Source organism: Pelophylax lessonae, assembly GCF_965119305.1.
Source record: "Pelophylax lessonae genome assembly, chromosome: 10".
NCBI classification, from domain to species: Eukaryota; Metazoa; Chordata; class Amphibia; order Anura; family Ranidae; genus Pelophylax; species Pelophylax lessonae.
This window is the reverse complement of record NC_138777.1, coordinates 90,861,346-90,875,390: the sequence shown is the minus strand read 5'-3', so window position 1 is coordinate 90,875,390 and position 14,045 is coordinate 90,861,346. Positions and strand designations below refer to the sequence as shown.

The following is a 14,045-nucleotide window of genomic DNA, read 5'->3' as shown; positions in this document are numbered from 1 at the left end:
GCTGTCCCAGTTGTTTCTCGCTCCTCTCCTCTCCCCTTGCCCGTTCACAGAATGCTTTGTATTCTGTTAACCCATATCCTTCTACTGATACAAAATGCTATTTACTTTCTTAGCAATGGTGTAGAGGTTCCCAAACTGTATATACTTCTTATCCAAATGTATTTTCTAAATTCACTTGCTAACTGCATAAATTAGTATATAGCTAGACAGTGTTAAGCCTCCTCTACTGTTGGGTTCCTTAGCAGATCAGTGATCTACTTTGTCTATAGTAACACACTGCACTGTTTAATCTACCTTTTTGAACATTACAATGTATAATGTTGGGGCAAATCAGTATTTTACAGTGCAGTGTGGTATAACCTTAAAATGCGTATGGGGTTCTTTAGTGTTAGAGCGGTAAGGATGTGGAACTTCTGTCCACAATTGGTGGTATCAGCGGGAAATATCGATAATTTAGTAAGTGTTTCTTGTTCTGACTGCTGTAGGCTGCTGAAAGTTAAAATGTGATTCACTTCAACCAAGACACTAATAGTAAACAGATATGTATACAGCGCTATATAAAATCAAATAAAGTGACAATGTGCATTATATAAATCAATAAACTCGCTTAAAGTGCAATACTAATACTTAGTTAGCTGCAATTATGGATAGATTCCAATATTTAGAAACCAGAGAAGTTATTGCACTTTAAGCGAGTTTATTGATTTATATAATGCACATTGTCACTTTATTTGATTTTATATAGCGCTGTATACATATCTGTTTATAGTTAATTTCTCCTGTTAGTGAAGGAGGTTTTATATAGCTGCTGTATTTTCTTTATGTGCCCCAAATTATTGGGTCTTAACACTACACCACTTTATATTTAATTGCGCTGATGTACTATTTTGCACAAAACACTAATAGACCTACTTCTAGTCTGTGTAAGGAAAGCCATAACAATTAAATGGAAGTCGAACGGGCCACCCTCATTAAATTTCTGGAAAGCTCTGATAAATAATGTTATCCTATTATACAAAGCCTCCTACGCCTCACAGGGTTACCCAGCCAAGTTTGGTAAAGTGTGGGACATTTGGATTCAATTCCTTCATACTAACGACACCTAGAGTGTGTTCTTATAGATTGGATTCTCATGTCTTATGAGGTGCCCCTTTTTCTGTTTACCTTTATTGAGTTGGAACTCTCTATGATTATAATATCCAGGCTCTAGTTTTCCTTCCGAGAGGGGGGTAGTGGAGTGGGAGATTTTTTATGGTATTAATGGTCACATTTATTCTTGTCTGTTGGTGGAAGAAGCAATTTAATTTTTTTTGTTTTTATCTAGACGTTGTTTTCGAGCCGGGGAATGCCCAGAGGCTCCGTTTTGTTGACCCTCTTGCTATTGAAAAGAAAAAAAAGAAAAAATGTGATTCACTTTTCACTCCCTATCCTGTCAGGACTGATAACAGATGCTGCCTTTGAACGACTTTTAGATGTTGTGCTCGTTCCAAGGCAGAGCACACCAGATGGGAAGACAATCAAGATTGCTTTCTATGAGCCAGAAAGTATTTTTGAGAACTGCTTAATTGTTTTGTGTTTTATCTTGACATTTTTTTTTAATTTTTTGTTTTGCAATTAGGAGTTGTAAGATGCTGGTATATTAAATATTTGCATAACCAGCAAATGTTAATACAATTCAATTTTTTTAGGTGAGTTTCCAGCATGAATCCTACCCGGCTCCCTCCAGCGCAGGAATAGAGAAGCTCCATGCAGGTGAGGGGACAGAAGTCCCCCTCGCACGTCAAGTGTTTATAGTCCAAGAGCTGGAGATCAGAGATAGGCTGGCTTCATCCCACATCAACAAGTTTCTGTATTTGTACACCAGTGAAAAGATGCCCCGAAGGGCGCACTCCAACATGGTAAGACCAGACTGAAAAATGAAATAAATGGGGATATTCAGGAAAGTTGTATACTGGATGAGGCATTGAAAATGGTTCCCAAAAAAATAAGTTAATCACCATTTTTATCTATAGCAGGCATTGATTATTAAATCTGCTCAAACATACAAAAGAAATGTTTATTAAAAATTGTTTGAATATTGATGGACTAAATGTTTAGCTAATCCCAGTGAAAGAGAAGAACTGACTGACATTCATTGATGAGAAGTTTCAGGTGCAAGTGTATTTAACATCCCATTATAGTCATTATTTATTTTCTTCCAAGAGGAGTTTAAAACTCCATTGGTATACAGTATAACACAATACATTAGCATTTAGTGCTGGAAATCTTCTTGTAACGCCAACACTTAGGCTCGGTTCACACTACGGCGATCCGACTTAGGGGGCGACCTGTGAAGTCGCGTGCACCGCGACTTTGGCACGACTTGCACGGACTTCATAAAATGAATGTCTATGCAAGTCGCTCCGAGGTCGCCCCGAAGTAGTACAGGACCCTTTTTCTAAGTCGGAGCGACTTGTGTCGCTCCTATTAGAACGGCTCCTGTAGCAGTCAATGGACCGCGAAGGTGCGTGACTTGTTAGGCTGACCAAGTCGTGCTAGTGTGAATGGACACTTTTCACCTTGTAAAACGACCCATTCAGTGTAAAATAGAAATGAAAGGCAAACCATTTTTTGTATAGATAAAAAAAATTTATTATATTTACCTTTTTTATAAATGTTTACATTCCCTCTGTTCTCAGCTGTATACGAGCTGGGGAAGGAGAAACAGAATTACACTGGTGCTTCCCAGTGAATGGCTGTGCACAGGGGAGGGCTGGCAGCCTTAGGCCTGGAGGGCAAGTCTAGTCAAGTGGCCCGTTGAACCACTGAATCAGCTCTCCATCCATGCCCACCTGGTTTTATATTGGGTATTGATGTAATGAAGCAAGACAAATATGACATGGCATGACCCCGATCTTGTTAAAGAGCCGATGCAGCAGCTCATTACACATGTGATTGGCTGTGTCCAATCACAGCCGATCACATGTAAATGTGGAGAGCCAGATCAGCGGCATCTCCTCGCAGGGGAGACCTGTACAGGTAATCAGAGCATAGCATTACAGTGCAGCCTCAGCATTGCCCAGCAGGTGACGCCAGTCTGTGCCTATCTGTGACACCAATCAGTGCTGCCTTTCAGTGCCCATCAGTGCAAAACAGTACTGCTTATCATGTGGAAGAAATGGACTGGATGGCGGCACTCCAATCATGCTATGACTAAGCACCAGCTTGGGTGTGAAATGCATTAGCTGCCAGTGTCATCATCTCCGCTATGGTATGATCATCCTTCATGTATTTTTGTATCTTTTTTTTCTTCAATAAAGGACTAATTTTTTGGAGTGCCATCATCCAGTCCATTTCTTCCACATGCTTCTGTTGCAACCAGGGCGTGCACCTGAATTTCCTTTCTGAGGCTGAACTTTGAACGGAGGCTTTTTGTCCTGGAGCAACACAGTGTCTTGCTAGTACTCCTTATCAGTGCAGCATATTAGTGCCTCCACATAAGTGCCACCTATCAGTGCGGTATATTAATGCCTCCACATCAGTGCGGCATATTAGTGCCTCCACATCAGTCCCGATAAGTGCGGCATATTAGTGCCTTCACCTCAGTGCTACCTAGAAAAACATTTCATCCACTTCTGGACCGGAAGGTTTTGTCCCCTTAAGGACCAGGCCATTTTTTGCAATTCGGTACTGTGTTACTTTAACTGACGATTGCGCGGTCATGCGATGCTGTACCCAAATACATTTTTTTGTGCTATAAACAAAAAAAGAGCAACAATTCTGCAAAAAAAAAATAAAAATATATTTTTTTAATAATATAAAAATATAAAAATAGTATATATTATTTTTCACTTTCTGCTATATAAAATTCCCAATAAAAAAAAAAAATGTAAATCAAAATTTTTCATAATTTTAGGCCAATTTCTATTCTGCTACATATTTTTGGTAAAAAAAAAATCCCAAATAGCGTATTTTGATTGATTTACGCAAAAGTTATCATGTCTACAAACTAGGGGAAATATTTATGTCATTTTTATTTGTTTTAATTTTTTTACTATTCATGGCGGCGATCAGCAATTTTTAGCGGGACTGCGACATTGTGGCGGACAGATCGGACTCCTAACTGACATTTTTGACACTTTTGGGGGTACCAGTGACATTACTACAGTAATCAGTGCTAAAAATATGCACTGTTACTGTAATAATGACACTGGCAGGGAAGGGGTTAACCCTGGGGCGATCAAAGGGGTGTTTTCTAACTGTTAGAGGGGATGGTATTGTGAAATGAACACAGAGACCTGTGTTCCTAAATAGGGGGATCATAGGAGCCCTGTATTGATTTCTGAGAGAACAACGGTCTGCCGTGTTACAACAGCAGACCGCCGTTCTCTCTCCAAGGGGAGTGATTGCGGGCGCCTGGTGGCAATTGTGGCTGCTGGCCCCCGTGGATTGGCTTCCCTGCTAGCGAGTGGGCGCACGTTCCCAGGATCGCTCCTGTGGACCGCCGTACGTGGTAACCTGCTGACCTGCCACCGTATAACTGTGGCGGCTGGTTGGCAAGTGGTTAAAAACATTTTTTTGGGTGTTTTTTTTTTTTTAAGCAAACACCACCAACAGAAAGCTTGAATTGTGTGTGGGGAAAAAATTATAAAAATGTCATATAGGTACAGTGTAGCATGACTGCGCAATTTTCATTCCAAGAGGGACAGCGCTGAAAGCTGAAAATTGGCCTGGGCAGGAAGGGGGTGACAGTGTCCAGTAGGCAAGTGGTTAAATAAGGCTGGGGGAGAGGGAGAGGCATTCTGGAGAGACAGAGTAGGAAGAAAGAGTAAAGAGGGGAGAGTGTGGTCACAGCTCACTCACTTGTACAGTCCCAGCAGCAGCCTCACTGGCTCAGTCAGCGGATTCATGTTTAGGATGTGACTGTCGGATAATGCCTCATGTTTAGGATCCAGCGTGCACAGGGAGAGAGGGGCGGGAGAAGACAGAGCAGATCTGTTCTCCCATTTGTGTAGAGGAGGGGGGAAGGGCTGTGCTCTGCAGGGATACAACACTCTCAGCCCTGTCACAGGACACATCGCCGGCTCATAGCTGCAGTGAGTGAGAGGCGTTCTGTCACTGCTCCTCCACTCTGTTAACCCCGCGCTGGAGCCGTCCGAGCAGTAGCACACAATCATCTCCAGTACCTGACATGTGCAGCTCTGAGCTGCCAGCACAGCGGCCCATTTACAGGGAATCCAGGCGGCCCAGGGGGAAATTGCCACCTTTCCCCCCAGGCCAGTCCGCCCCTGGCTGTGCAGCAGTAGCATGTCGGGACAAGTCTGGCTATGCTGGGAACTCTGTGTGCTCTCCTCCAATGATCACAGAACTGACCACGGTGTGATTAGTGTGGACAGTTTTTAAAAGGAAAGCAGAAGGACTGGCAGGAACACCAGTGATTTCACATAAAAGAAGTATACAAAGAGAACAGGATACTTATACCACTACATGGTATAGCAGGCACATATCAGGAATATGACGTTTTTGGGGTAACAAACGCTTTTAAGCTGAGTTTCACTCTAATAATAAAAAATTGCTAGGAGGTAGGAATCTTTGGCAGAAGAGATATACAAAGTCTTTTCTGACAAAAAACTTCTTCCTGCAGTGTACGCTTTCTGCCCTCCGTCCTCCATCTTGTGTTGACTATGACTTTAATCTGTAAAACACTGGCAGTATGGGTTATATCCCTCAAAAAGGATCTGTTTACCGCTGGGAAAGATGGTTTTCTAAATGCACCGTGAAACAAATGTCAGGAGCCTTACTCTTCAGTTGTAATGGCCTGTTACAACCATAAAAACATGTGATCTGCATAGCTCTGATGTCTATTCAGATGAGCAGAGCACTCTGATTAAGGCACTGGTACTCTTATGCCAAAACTGAGGAGCATCTGATTGCTTGGCCTTTGAATGAGTTGTCTCTTTAGACCTACACTTGCTATCATCATCAAAGATGCTATAGAAGGCCAGATAATGTACAATTGCATCAATTCAAGAGGTTCAATGAGAGGTTTGTTGAACCCCATCCTTCTCCTTTATGTACTTCTGCAGTAGGTGTCCCCAGGTGCAGAGAATCTGACTCCCAGACAGCCACCAGGGCTCCAAGCAAAAGACAGGCTAAGTGCCTCTAAAAAGCCTTCTGCAAAGGAGCGCCCCCACTTTTAAAAGTTAAAGGGCTAATTCTAAATCCAGGCAGGTCCTTGGGTAGCCTGCTTGGGCATTCAGATAAAGAGAGCACCCCCTTTAGGCTCACAGGCCTGTCCCCTGCCTTTGGCACCCGTTCAGCTGCTCTCTTATCTTTTCTTTGCTTCTGCACAGATTAAAGCACCTTCCCCGATCCCCTTTGTTTTCTCTCAAAATAATTCACTGTCCTTGGGTCAAGTAAAGCCCTTGAAGGGTTCATGGTGGTACTCAATGTCTTCCCTTTCTAGAAGGACCCCCTTACTTACCAGGTTGACTGGAAACCGCTCTGACTGTTCCCCACCCAGATTAAGGCCTGGATCCTCTGTGTTGTCTAGGCACACTTGTTACTCCTCAGGTCTCCTCCTGTTTTGGGCCTAGTGCCTCCTGTGTTGGGCATCCCCAATGTGGGATACTCGATCGACCTTCTATGCCTTATGGATCTTTGTAGTTACCATCTTCTAGAAGAATCGAATGCCTGCAAGATCCAGTTGGATCTGGCTTTGTCATGTTTCAGCATTAAATACTGTCTGCCACCTGTGGGCGAGGTCAACCAGATTAGCTCTTCTCTGTGAAGGTCCACAGCATATGTTCCTTCAGGGCTCTTGCTTTTAAACAGGGAGTTACCACTCTCTCCTTTGCAGGAGTGATGGGCATTGGTGGACACCACTAACAAGGTAACTTTCTCATTTCCTCCTGGTTTATTTTAGCCCCCTTCTCTGTTGTGGGTCTACTTCCTGAGTGACCTAATGTGCCCTTCTCTATGGACCAGGTAGTCCCTGGTGTGATCTCCCAGTCTCTTGAACAGGCAGCTGGTACAGATTCTCCTCCATATATATGAAGGATTTTCTGATGAAAGAATTGCTACTGAGGCTATCCTTCAGGTCTTCCAGTACAAGTAGTGATTCCTTCTGCATTGTGAAATGCTGAAGTTTAAGACTATTGGACACTATTCAGGTGCTCCCGTGCCTTCGACATTGAGAGGATAGAAGTCCTTCCTGCATCCGGAGAAGTAGTCTGGTTCCTGTGCTGGATGAAAGTCATAGTTTCTGTTTCTCCTTACCTGGTATCCTCTGAGCATGGAGGAGAGACTCACCCATTTTGGCCCCGTGCCTCCCTGGATTGTCAGGGGGCGGATCACTCCAGTCACCTGCTGCAGGTATCCTCTGGCAGGAACTGGTAATGCCTTAATAACTTCAGAGACCTTGATCACCTGGGGTTAGGTCCTCTTTCATTGGATGATCTGCAGCCTCTCAAGGTCGGCTCTTCATTCCCCCTTCCTTGTTTGCACGTCAGTCTGGTAAATGTTCCTCACTATAGTAACAAGACTAATTTCCCTTGCTTCAAGGATGCTGATGCTTTGCTGGATCTGGGGGATTAGGTCCATTCCTTAGCCTATGGCTTGAGGTCAGGAGAAGGTCCTCTTCAGTAGAACCCTCTTGGAGTTGCCTTATGAGTGTTTCTGTTGGCAGCTTCCAAATTTTATAGGAGGTTTGGCCTCCTCCATTTTTAGATTGAAGTGTTGGTCCTTCATGTGGCTTCTGGGCTTCAGGCAGTCGTGTTTTTTGTTGGACCTGTTAGTTCGTAGTTCCTCTGTTGCTCATTTCTCAGTTGGACTGCTTTTGGGCTTCCCACAGTATCCAAATTTCCTTTCTTCCTCTATAAAGGAGAAGTAAAGTAGGATTTTTGTACTGTGCCTAAAATCTATTTCTTGAAGACCATTGAGGGAGATTGATCCCAACCCTTTGTGTTTTTTGCTCTTGGTACAGCTTGTTACAGAGTGTAGGCAGTAGAACCTGACAATATCTGAATTCCTGTGTCTTCCAGTGCACTCCAATATTTTACAGTGAGGACAATTATTCTAGTATCTGTATCTGTTCATGTTTTTGACCAGGCACATAAGTCCAGGAGTGCGCCCAAACCCTATGTACTATCTCTCTAGTGAGCTGTAAGATAACTAATCATAGGTGGTGGAGGCATTCTCTGCCCCGCAGCCACACATATACATGCCCCTTCTATACATTTGGCTGTAGGGCAGGGCATGCCTCTGTCACCTAGGATAGACTATCTGCTTTGACAGCTTCCTGGTGGGTAAGATCAGTCTGGTTCAGTCTTGTATCCGAACATGCCTGAGCTCATTCCTATTCTTAACCATATCTGTTAATGTTCTTGTTTAGATCTTATTTACACCTTTGTCTTAAATCCTGCATTTAGATGCACACAGCATATCGTTTTGTATGCATCTAAATACATCGCTATAGGAATCATTGGGATCATACACACTAGGTCGACCGATATCGGTTTTTCATTGCCGATACCGATATATTTTGGCCATCGCATATCTATCGGTATTGGCCAATATCGGCCGATATTTTGTACATTTAAAGTTTTGAAAAATAAACACAATTTTTGACACAAATCTGGTACTGAACATGTTCATTTTTGCTGGCTTGCTGTCACCCTGTGGTGGGTGGCTGGCTGGCAGGCTGTCACCCTGTGGTGGCTGGCAGGCTGTCACCCTGTGGTGGGTGGCTGGCTGTCACCCTGTGGTGGGTGGCTGGCTGTCACCCTGTGGTGGGTGGCTGGCTGTCACCCTGTGGTGGGTGGCTGGCTGTCACCCTGTGGTGGGTGGCTGGCTGTCACCCTGTGGTGGGTGGCTGGCTGGTTGTCACCCTGTGGTGGCTGGCACCCTGTGGTGGAGTGGCTGGATGGCTGGCACCCTGTGGTGGGTGGCTGGCTGTCACCCTGTGGCGAGTGGCTGGCTGGTTGTCACCCTGTGGTGGGTGGCTGGCTTGCTGGCACCCTGTGGTGGGTGGCTGGCTGGCTTGCTGGCACCCTGTGGTTGCTGGCTGGCTGGCTGGGTGACACTCTGTGGTTGCTGGCTGGCTGGCTGACACCCTGTGGTGGCTGGCTGGCTGGCACCCTGTGGTGGGTGGCTTGCTGGCTGGCACCCTGTGGTGGCTAGCTGGCACCCTGTGGTGGGTGGCTGGCACCCTGTGGTGGGTGGCTGGCTGGCACCCTGTGGTGGGTGGCTGGCTGGCACAGGGCCTGTGGGTGGCTGGCTGGTACAGGGCCTGTGGGTGGCTGGCTGGTACAGTGACTGTGGCTGGCTGGTACAGGGCCTGTGGGTGGCTGGCTGGCTGGTACGGGGCCTGTGGGTGGCTTGCTGTCTGGCACCCTTTGGTAGGTGGCTGGCTGTCTGGCACCCTGTGGTGGGTGGGTGGCTGGCACAGGGTCTGTGAGTGGCTGGCTGGTACAGGGCCTGGGGGCGGCTGGCTGGCTGGTACAGTGCCTGTGGCTCGCTGGTAAAGTGCCTGTGGCTGGCTGTTTGGCTGGTATAGGGCCTGTGGGTGTGGGTGGCTGGCTGGCACCGGGCTGCTGTGGGTGGGTGTGTGGCTGTGATACACTCCCGCAAGACTAGTCCCGACTCCAGACGAGGCTGTCCAAGGCGAGGGAGGCAGCCTAAGGGCCCTTTCACACGGGCGCTCCATATGTCCGCAAATCATCCTATTTTTTTGCGGATGATTTACGGACATAATGTAAGTCTATGGCATTGCGGATGTCAGCGGAATACCATCTGCTGACATCCAAATTTTCTTCCTTTCAGTTCTGTTCCGTTTTTTGGAACGGAACAGAACCCTATTTTTCTTCCGTTCAAAAAACGGAAAGGAAGGAAAATCGGATGTCAGCGGTGTCATCCGCTGACATCCGCAATGCCGATAGACTTACATTATGTCCTTATATCATCCGCAAACGGATGGGATGATATGCGGACATACGGAGCGGATGACACAAATGTCATCCGCTCCGTGAGAAAAAAAGGGCCGGAGCGGATCGCAATGCGGTCCGCTCCGTGTGAAAGAGCCCTAAGAAGGCAGAATGACGTCACAAACATTTCGGCAATATCGGCCAGTTCCAGGGCCGATACCGATATATCGGGGAAAGTGCATATCGGCCCTCGATTTATCGGCCTTGCCGATAATCGGTCAATCCCTAATACACACAGCTGTGTTTACAAATGAAAATGTGCACAGTGTTTAGGAGGCATAAAAAAAGGACACTGGGGCCCTACACATCTGCATATTTAATGCACATACATGCAGGAAGGGATTAGAAGAATTGTAGGCATTTAGACACAAGTACTTTGGGTGTATATTTTTATGCAGGATCTTAAGAAATTGCACATATATGTCCATGTGAATGAAGCCTTAGAAAAAGGATGCATTTGTATTAGAATATTTTTTGGCTTTTTAAAATATGTGCTCTTTTTATATGCTGTCTTATTTTCAACAGTTTTTTTTTTATTTTTTAATAACCTCTAATTTTGTGACATTTGCTCTGAAGCTCACCATTAAAGCCCTCCACGTTCATCCTGAGGCTGGCTTGGGAGGACCCGAGTGTTGTCTTCGAATGTCCCTAATGCCCCTTCGCTTGAACATTGATCAGGTAACTAAGTAGATTATCCTTTTTTTTCTCTTATGGGCACCCACACACAATACATTATCCCAATCCCTCTGGCCTTTTATACTTAGTCTTTTACATTGATGTCCTTGTCATGATTTTTCTGTTTTGTCCCTTCAGGATGCTCTCTTTTTTCTGAAAGACTTCTTCACCAGTTTGGCTTCTGGTATTCAACCTGTGGTTCCCATGGAGCTAGGTTCAGAGGGTGGGTATTACGGGAAATACTTTATATAGTCAAAAAATCCTTGAAGTCAGCAACTCCTTACAAATTTATCCTTTATATGTCCAGTCATACGTTTAGACAGCCATTGCAAGCAAAGTGCCTCAGAGTGTGAATCAGGACTGGAAAACTCAATGGATTCAAATGAAGAGGACACGTCATCTGTGAGCTCAGCATCTGATCAACCCATTTATTTCAGGTATAGTGAGCCCTAAGAGTCAGAAAAACTATGTGAAATGTAAAAAGAAAAATAGTAATACAAGAGAGCTGTAATAAAACAATGTAATGTACAAGAGAGCAGTGCAAAGATAAGGGTGAGAATGGAGGATGTTTTCCAATAGCAAAGCGTTTATTCCAATAATATTACCATGACATGCATGTGTGAAATAAAGTTGGAATAAACTCTTTGCTATTGGAAAATGTCCCGCTGTGGTGTGCGGCCATCCTCCTCCTTTCTCCTATGTCTATGGTAGCAAGCTGGGCAGGCATCTACAAGTGAGGACTGTGCAGGGGATTATTTGTTACTCATCTGGAGCGATGCTTCTTCCTGTTTTCTAAAACCATGGTTCTCAAACTTGTTCTCAGAGCACCAGTGAGACTTAAGTCCATAGTGGGACATTGAAAACTCTACGATAGAGCCTTATCTGATCATGTTTGGTTAACCACTTTAATACAGAGCACTTTCAACCTCTTCCTTGCTTGAGGTCATTGTAGCCGTATTAGTGCACTTTGGACAGAGACAATTGAGTACTGTCCGTGATACTAGTTTTATTACCATTGCCAGTTAAATTTTTTGGTTTTCTCTTTTTTTTCCTTTGGCTTAGAGATTTTTTTTTTTTTTTACCATTCTGCTAAATATTTTGTGAATCAGTACTGCTTGGACCTTGAAGAAGGGGAGATCCCCCGAAAGCTTGTTCTGAAAAATTGTATGTTAGTGCAAATAAAAAAAGTATCACGGACAGTACTCAATTCTCAACCTCTTCCTTCCAAGGCCAATTTTCACACTTTGAAAGTCAATTGCAAAGTCATGCAACACTGTATCCATGTCAGATTTTTTTCATTTTGTTCACACAAATAGAGCTTTCTTTTGGTGTTTTTTAATTACCACTGGATTTTTTAATTTTTTTTTAAACTAAAAAATGTGAAAAAAACACACTTTCTTTGTTTCTGTTATAAAATTTAGCAAATAATATTTCTTTATGAAATTAGGCCAAACTGTATTCTGCTACATTTCTTTGGTGAAAATAACCCAAATCAGTGTATATTATTTAGTCTGCAGGAATGTTATAGAGTCCACAAGCTATGGTATATATAATCATTTTTTGAAGCCTGGAAACGCCAGGACAGTAAAAATATGGGGGATATTGACCCCTTTTTGGAAAGTAGACAGTCTGAGTTATTTAGTAAGGGGCTTGATGAGTTTTTTTAAGTTGCAATTTTTTGTCACAGTTATTTGGAAACTTGAAACTTTTTTAGTTTTCCACTGTGACCAGAGCAATACAGTGTTACTAGTAACCCTGTACTACTCTGGGGAAATGATCAGGATTTAACTTTTTTACACATTATGACCGCTTATACCAGTGAATTTCATTGGTATAATCAACTATTTTTCTAAATGAAACTGATTTATTCAGGGTACATTGTTGTGGTTAGCTATAATTGGCCACAGCTACTCACATGGTATAGATAGGCTGTGATTGGCCCTGTCTGTACCATGTGATCACTGTGACCAATAACAGCTAGCAACACAATTGTACACAATGGATGGCATGAAAGGAAGCCATGCATTGTTTACAATTGTCATGTGATCTGCTGTGGTTATAGCCATCACATGGTACCAGCAGCGAGCATGTGCACTGACCAGTTATCAAAGAGAGAAAAGGAGGTGCAAACACCTGGTGCATTACCCTTGGACACCTTTAAAACTTTTATTAAAAAGCCAAAAACATACTTACAGAAATGAAGAACATATATCGCATAGAATGAGTCCACCACATATGGAGGTATTTGTCCCTATCGTTGGACCGCTGACGTGTTTTCAGGAGACACGCTCCCTTCCTCAGAGCTCTGAGGAAGTTTTAAAGGTGTCCAAGGGTAATGCACCAGGTGTTTGCGCCTCCTTTTCTCTCTTTTTTATGTACTTCTGATTGGAGTTCCCCGCCTGAGGCGAGTAGCACACCTGTTATTCCCATTGGAGTGAGCGCTTGGGTGTTAAAGTTGTACTGACCAGTTATCGCCTGTGTCCGATCTTACGGCAGTGTGGTGTCTTCCGGGAGGACGTCATATGACTTCATCTGGAACGACGAATGTCTCGCCCAGCCGTCAATTGACAATAGGTGGGTGGGTAGTGGTTAAGGTTACCTACTGCAAAACATAGTGAGCTGTTCCAGCAATTGGAATAGTGCTGTATCCACAACCTATAAATCTGGTTACAGTTTCTGTTTGAGTCTAATGATAATCGCCATATGTCCACTTTTGCACAAACCAATCAAAATACGCTTATTGTGATTTTTTTTTTTTACCAAAAATATGTAGCAGAAAACAAATTGGCCTAAAATGTTAAAAAAATTTTGATTTATACATTTTTTTGGGGAATGTTATATATCAGAATGTGAAAAATATTGTTTTTTTTTTTTTTTTTTTAAATTGTCGCTCTTTTTTTTTTCCAAAATTAAAAATTGCACAGGTGATCAAATACCACCAAAAGAAAGCTCTATTTGTGGGGGAAAAAAAAGGGAAAGAAGGGAAGGGGAAAAAAAGGACATAAATTAATTTGAGTACAGCATCGCACGGCCGTACAATTGTCCGTTAAAGTAACGCAGTGCTGAATTGCAAAATATAGCCTGGTCAGGAAATCTTCCGGTCTTAAAGTGGTTAAAAATACGCTCATTGAGAATTTTTTTTGTGAAAGAAATACATTTTGTCCTAAATATATGACAAAAATTAAATATATTGGATATTTTTTAACTGTCAAAGTAGAAAATGTCAATTTCTCTGTCGCTCATTGACAGACGTAGTCTTCTTGATTCACATCAATTGGGTTATGTTGTCTCCGCAGGAGTAGGACTAGGCAGAAAGAAAAAACGTTCTGGCTCCACCCTAGGGGCAGTCCCAGAGGGTATATCCTCCCTCTCTCTGCTACAAGGAATCAGTTTTTTTCTGTCTAGTCA

The 14,045-nt window shown here is 43.6% G+C and overlaps 1 protein-coding gene across 1 annotated transcript in view; it reads left to right on the top strand.

Annotated features, from left to right (window-relative positions):
• ATG2A (autophagy related 2A) overlaps nucleotides 1-14,045 on the top strand; it is a 207,421-nt gene that overhangs the window by 163,503 nt on the left and 29,873 nt on the right. The window contains exons 33-36 of the mRNA XM_082270316.1: nucleotides 1,689-1,898; nucleotides 10,539-10,640; nucleotides 10,776-10,860; nucleotides 10,945-11,074. Coding sequence (XP_082126442.1) covers nucleotides 1,689-1,898; nucleotides 10,539-10,640; nucleotides 10,776-10,860; nucleotides 10,945-11,074 — 527 coding nt within the window. The remainder of the gene's footprint in view (nucleotides 1-1,688; nucleotides 1,899-10,538; nucleotides 10,641-10,775; nucleotides 10,861-10,944; nucleotides 11,075-14,045) is intronic.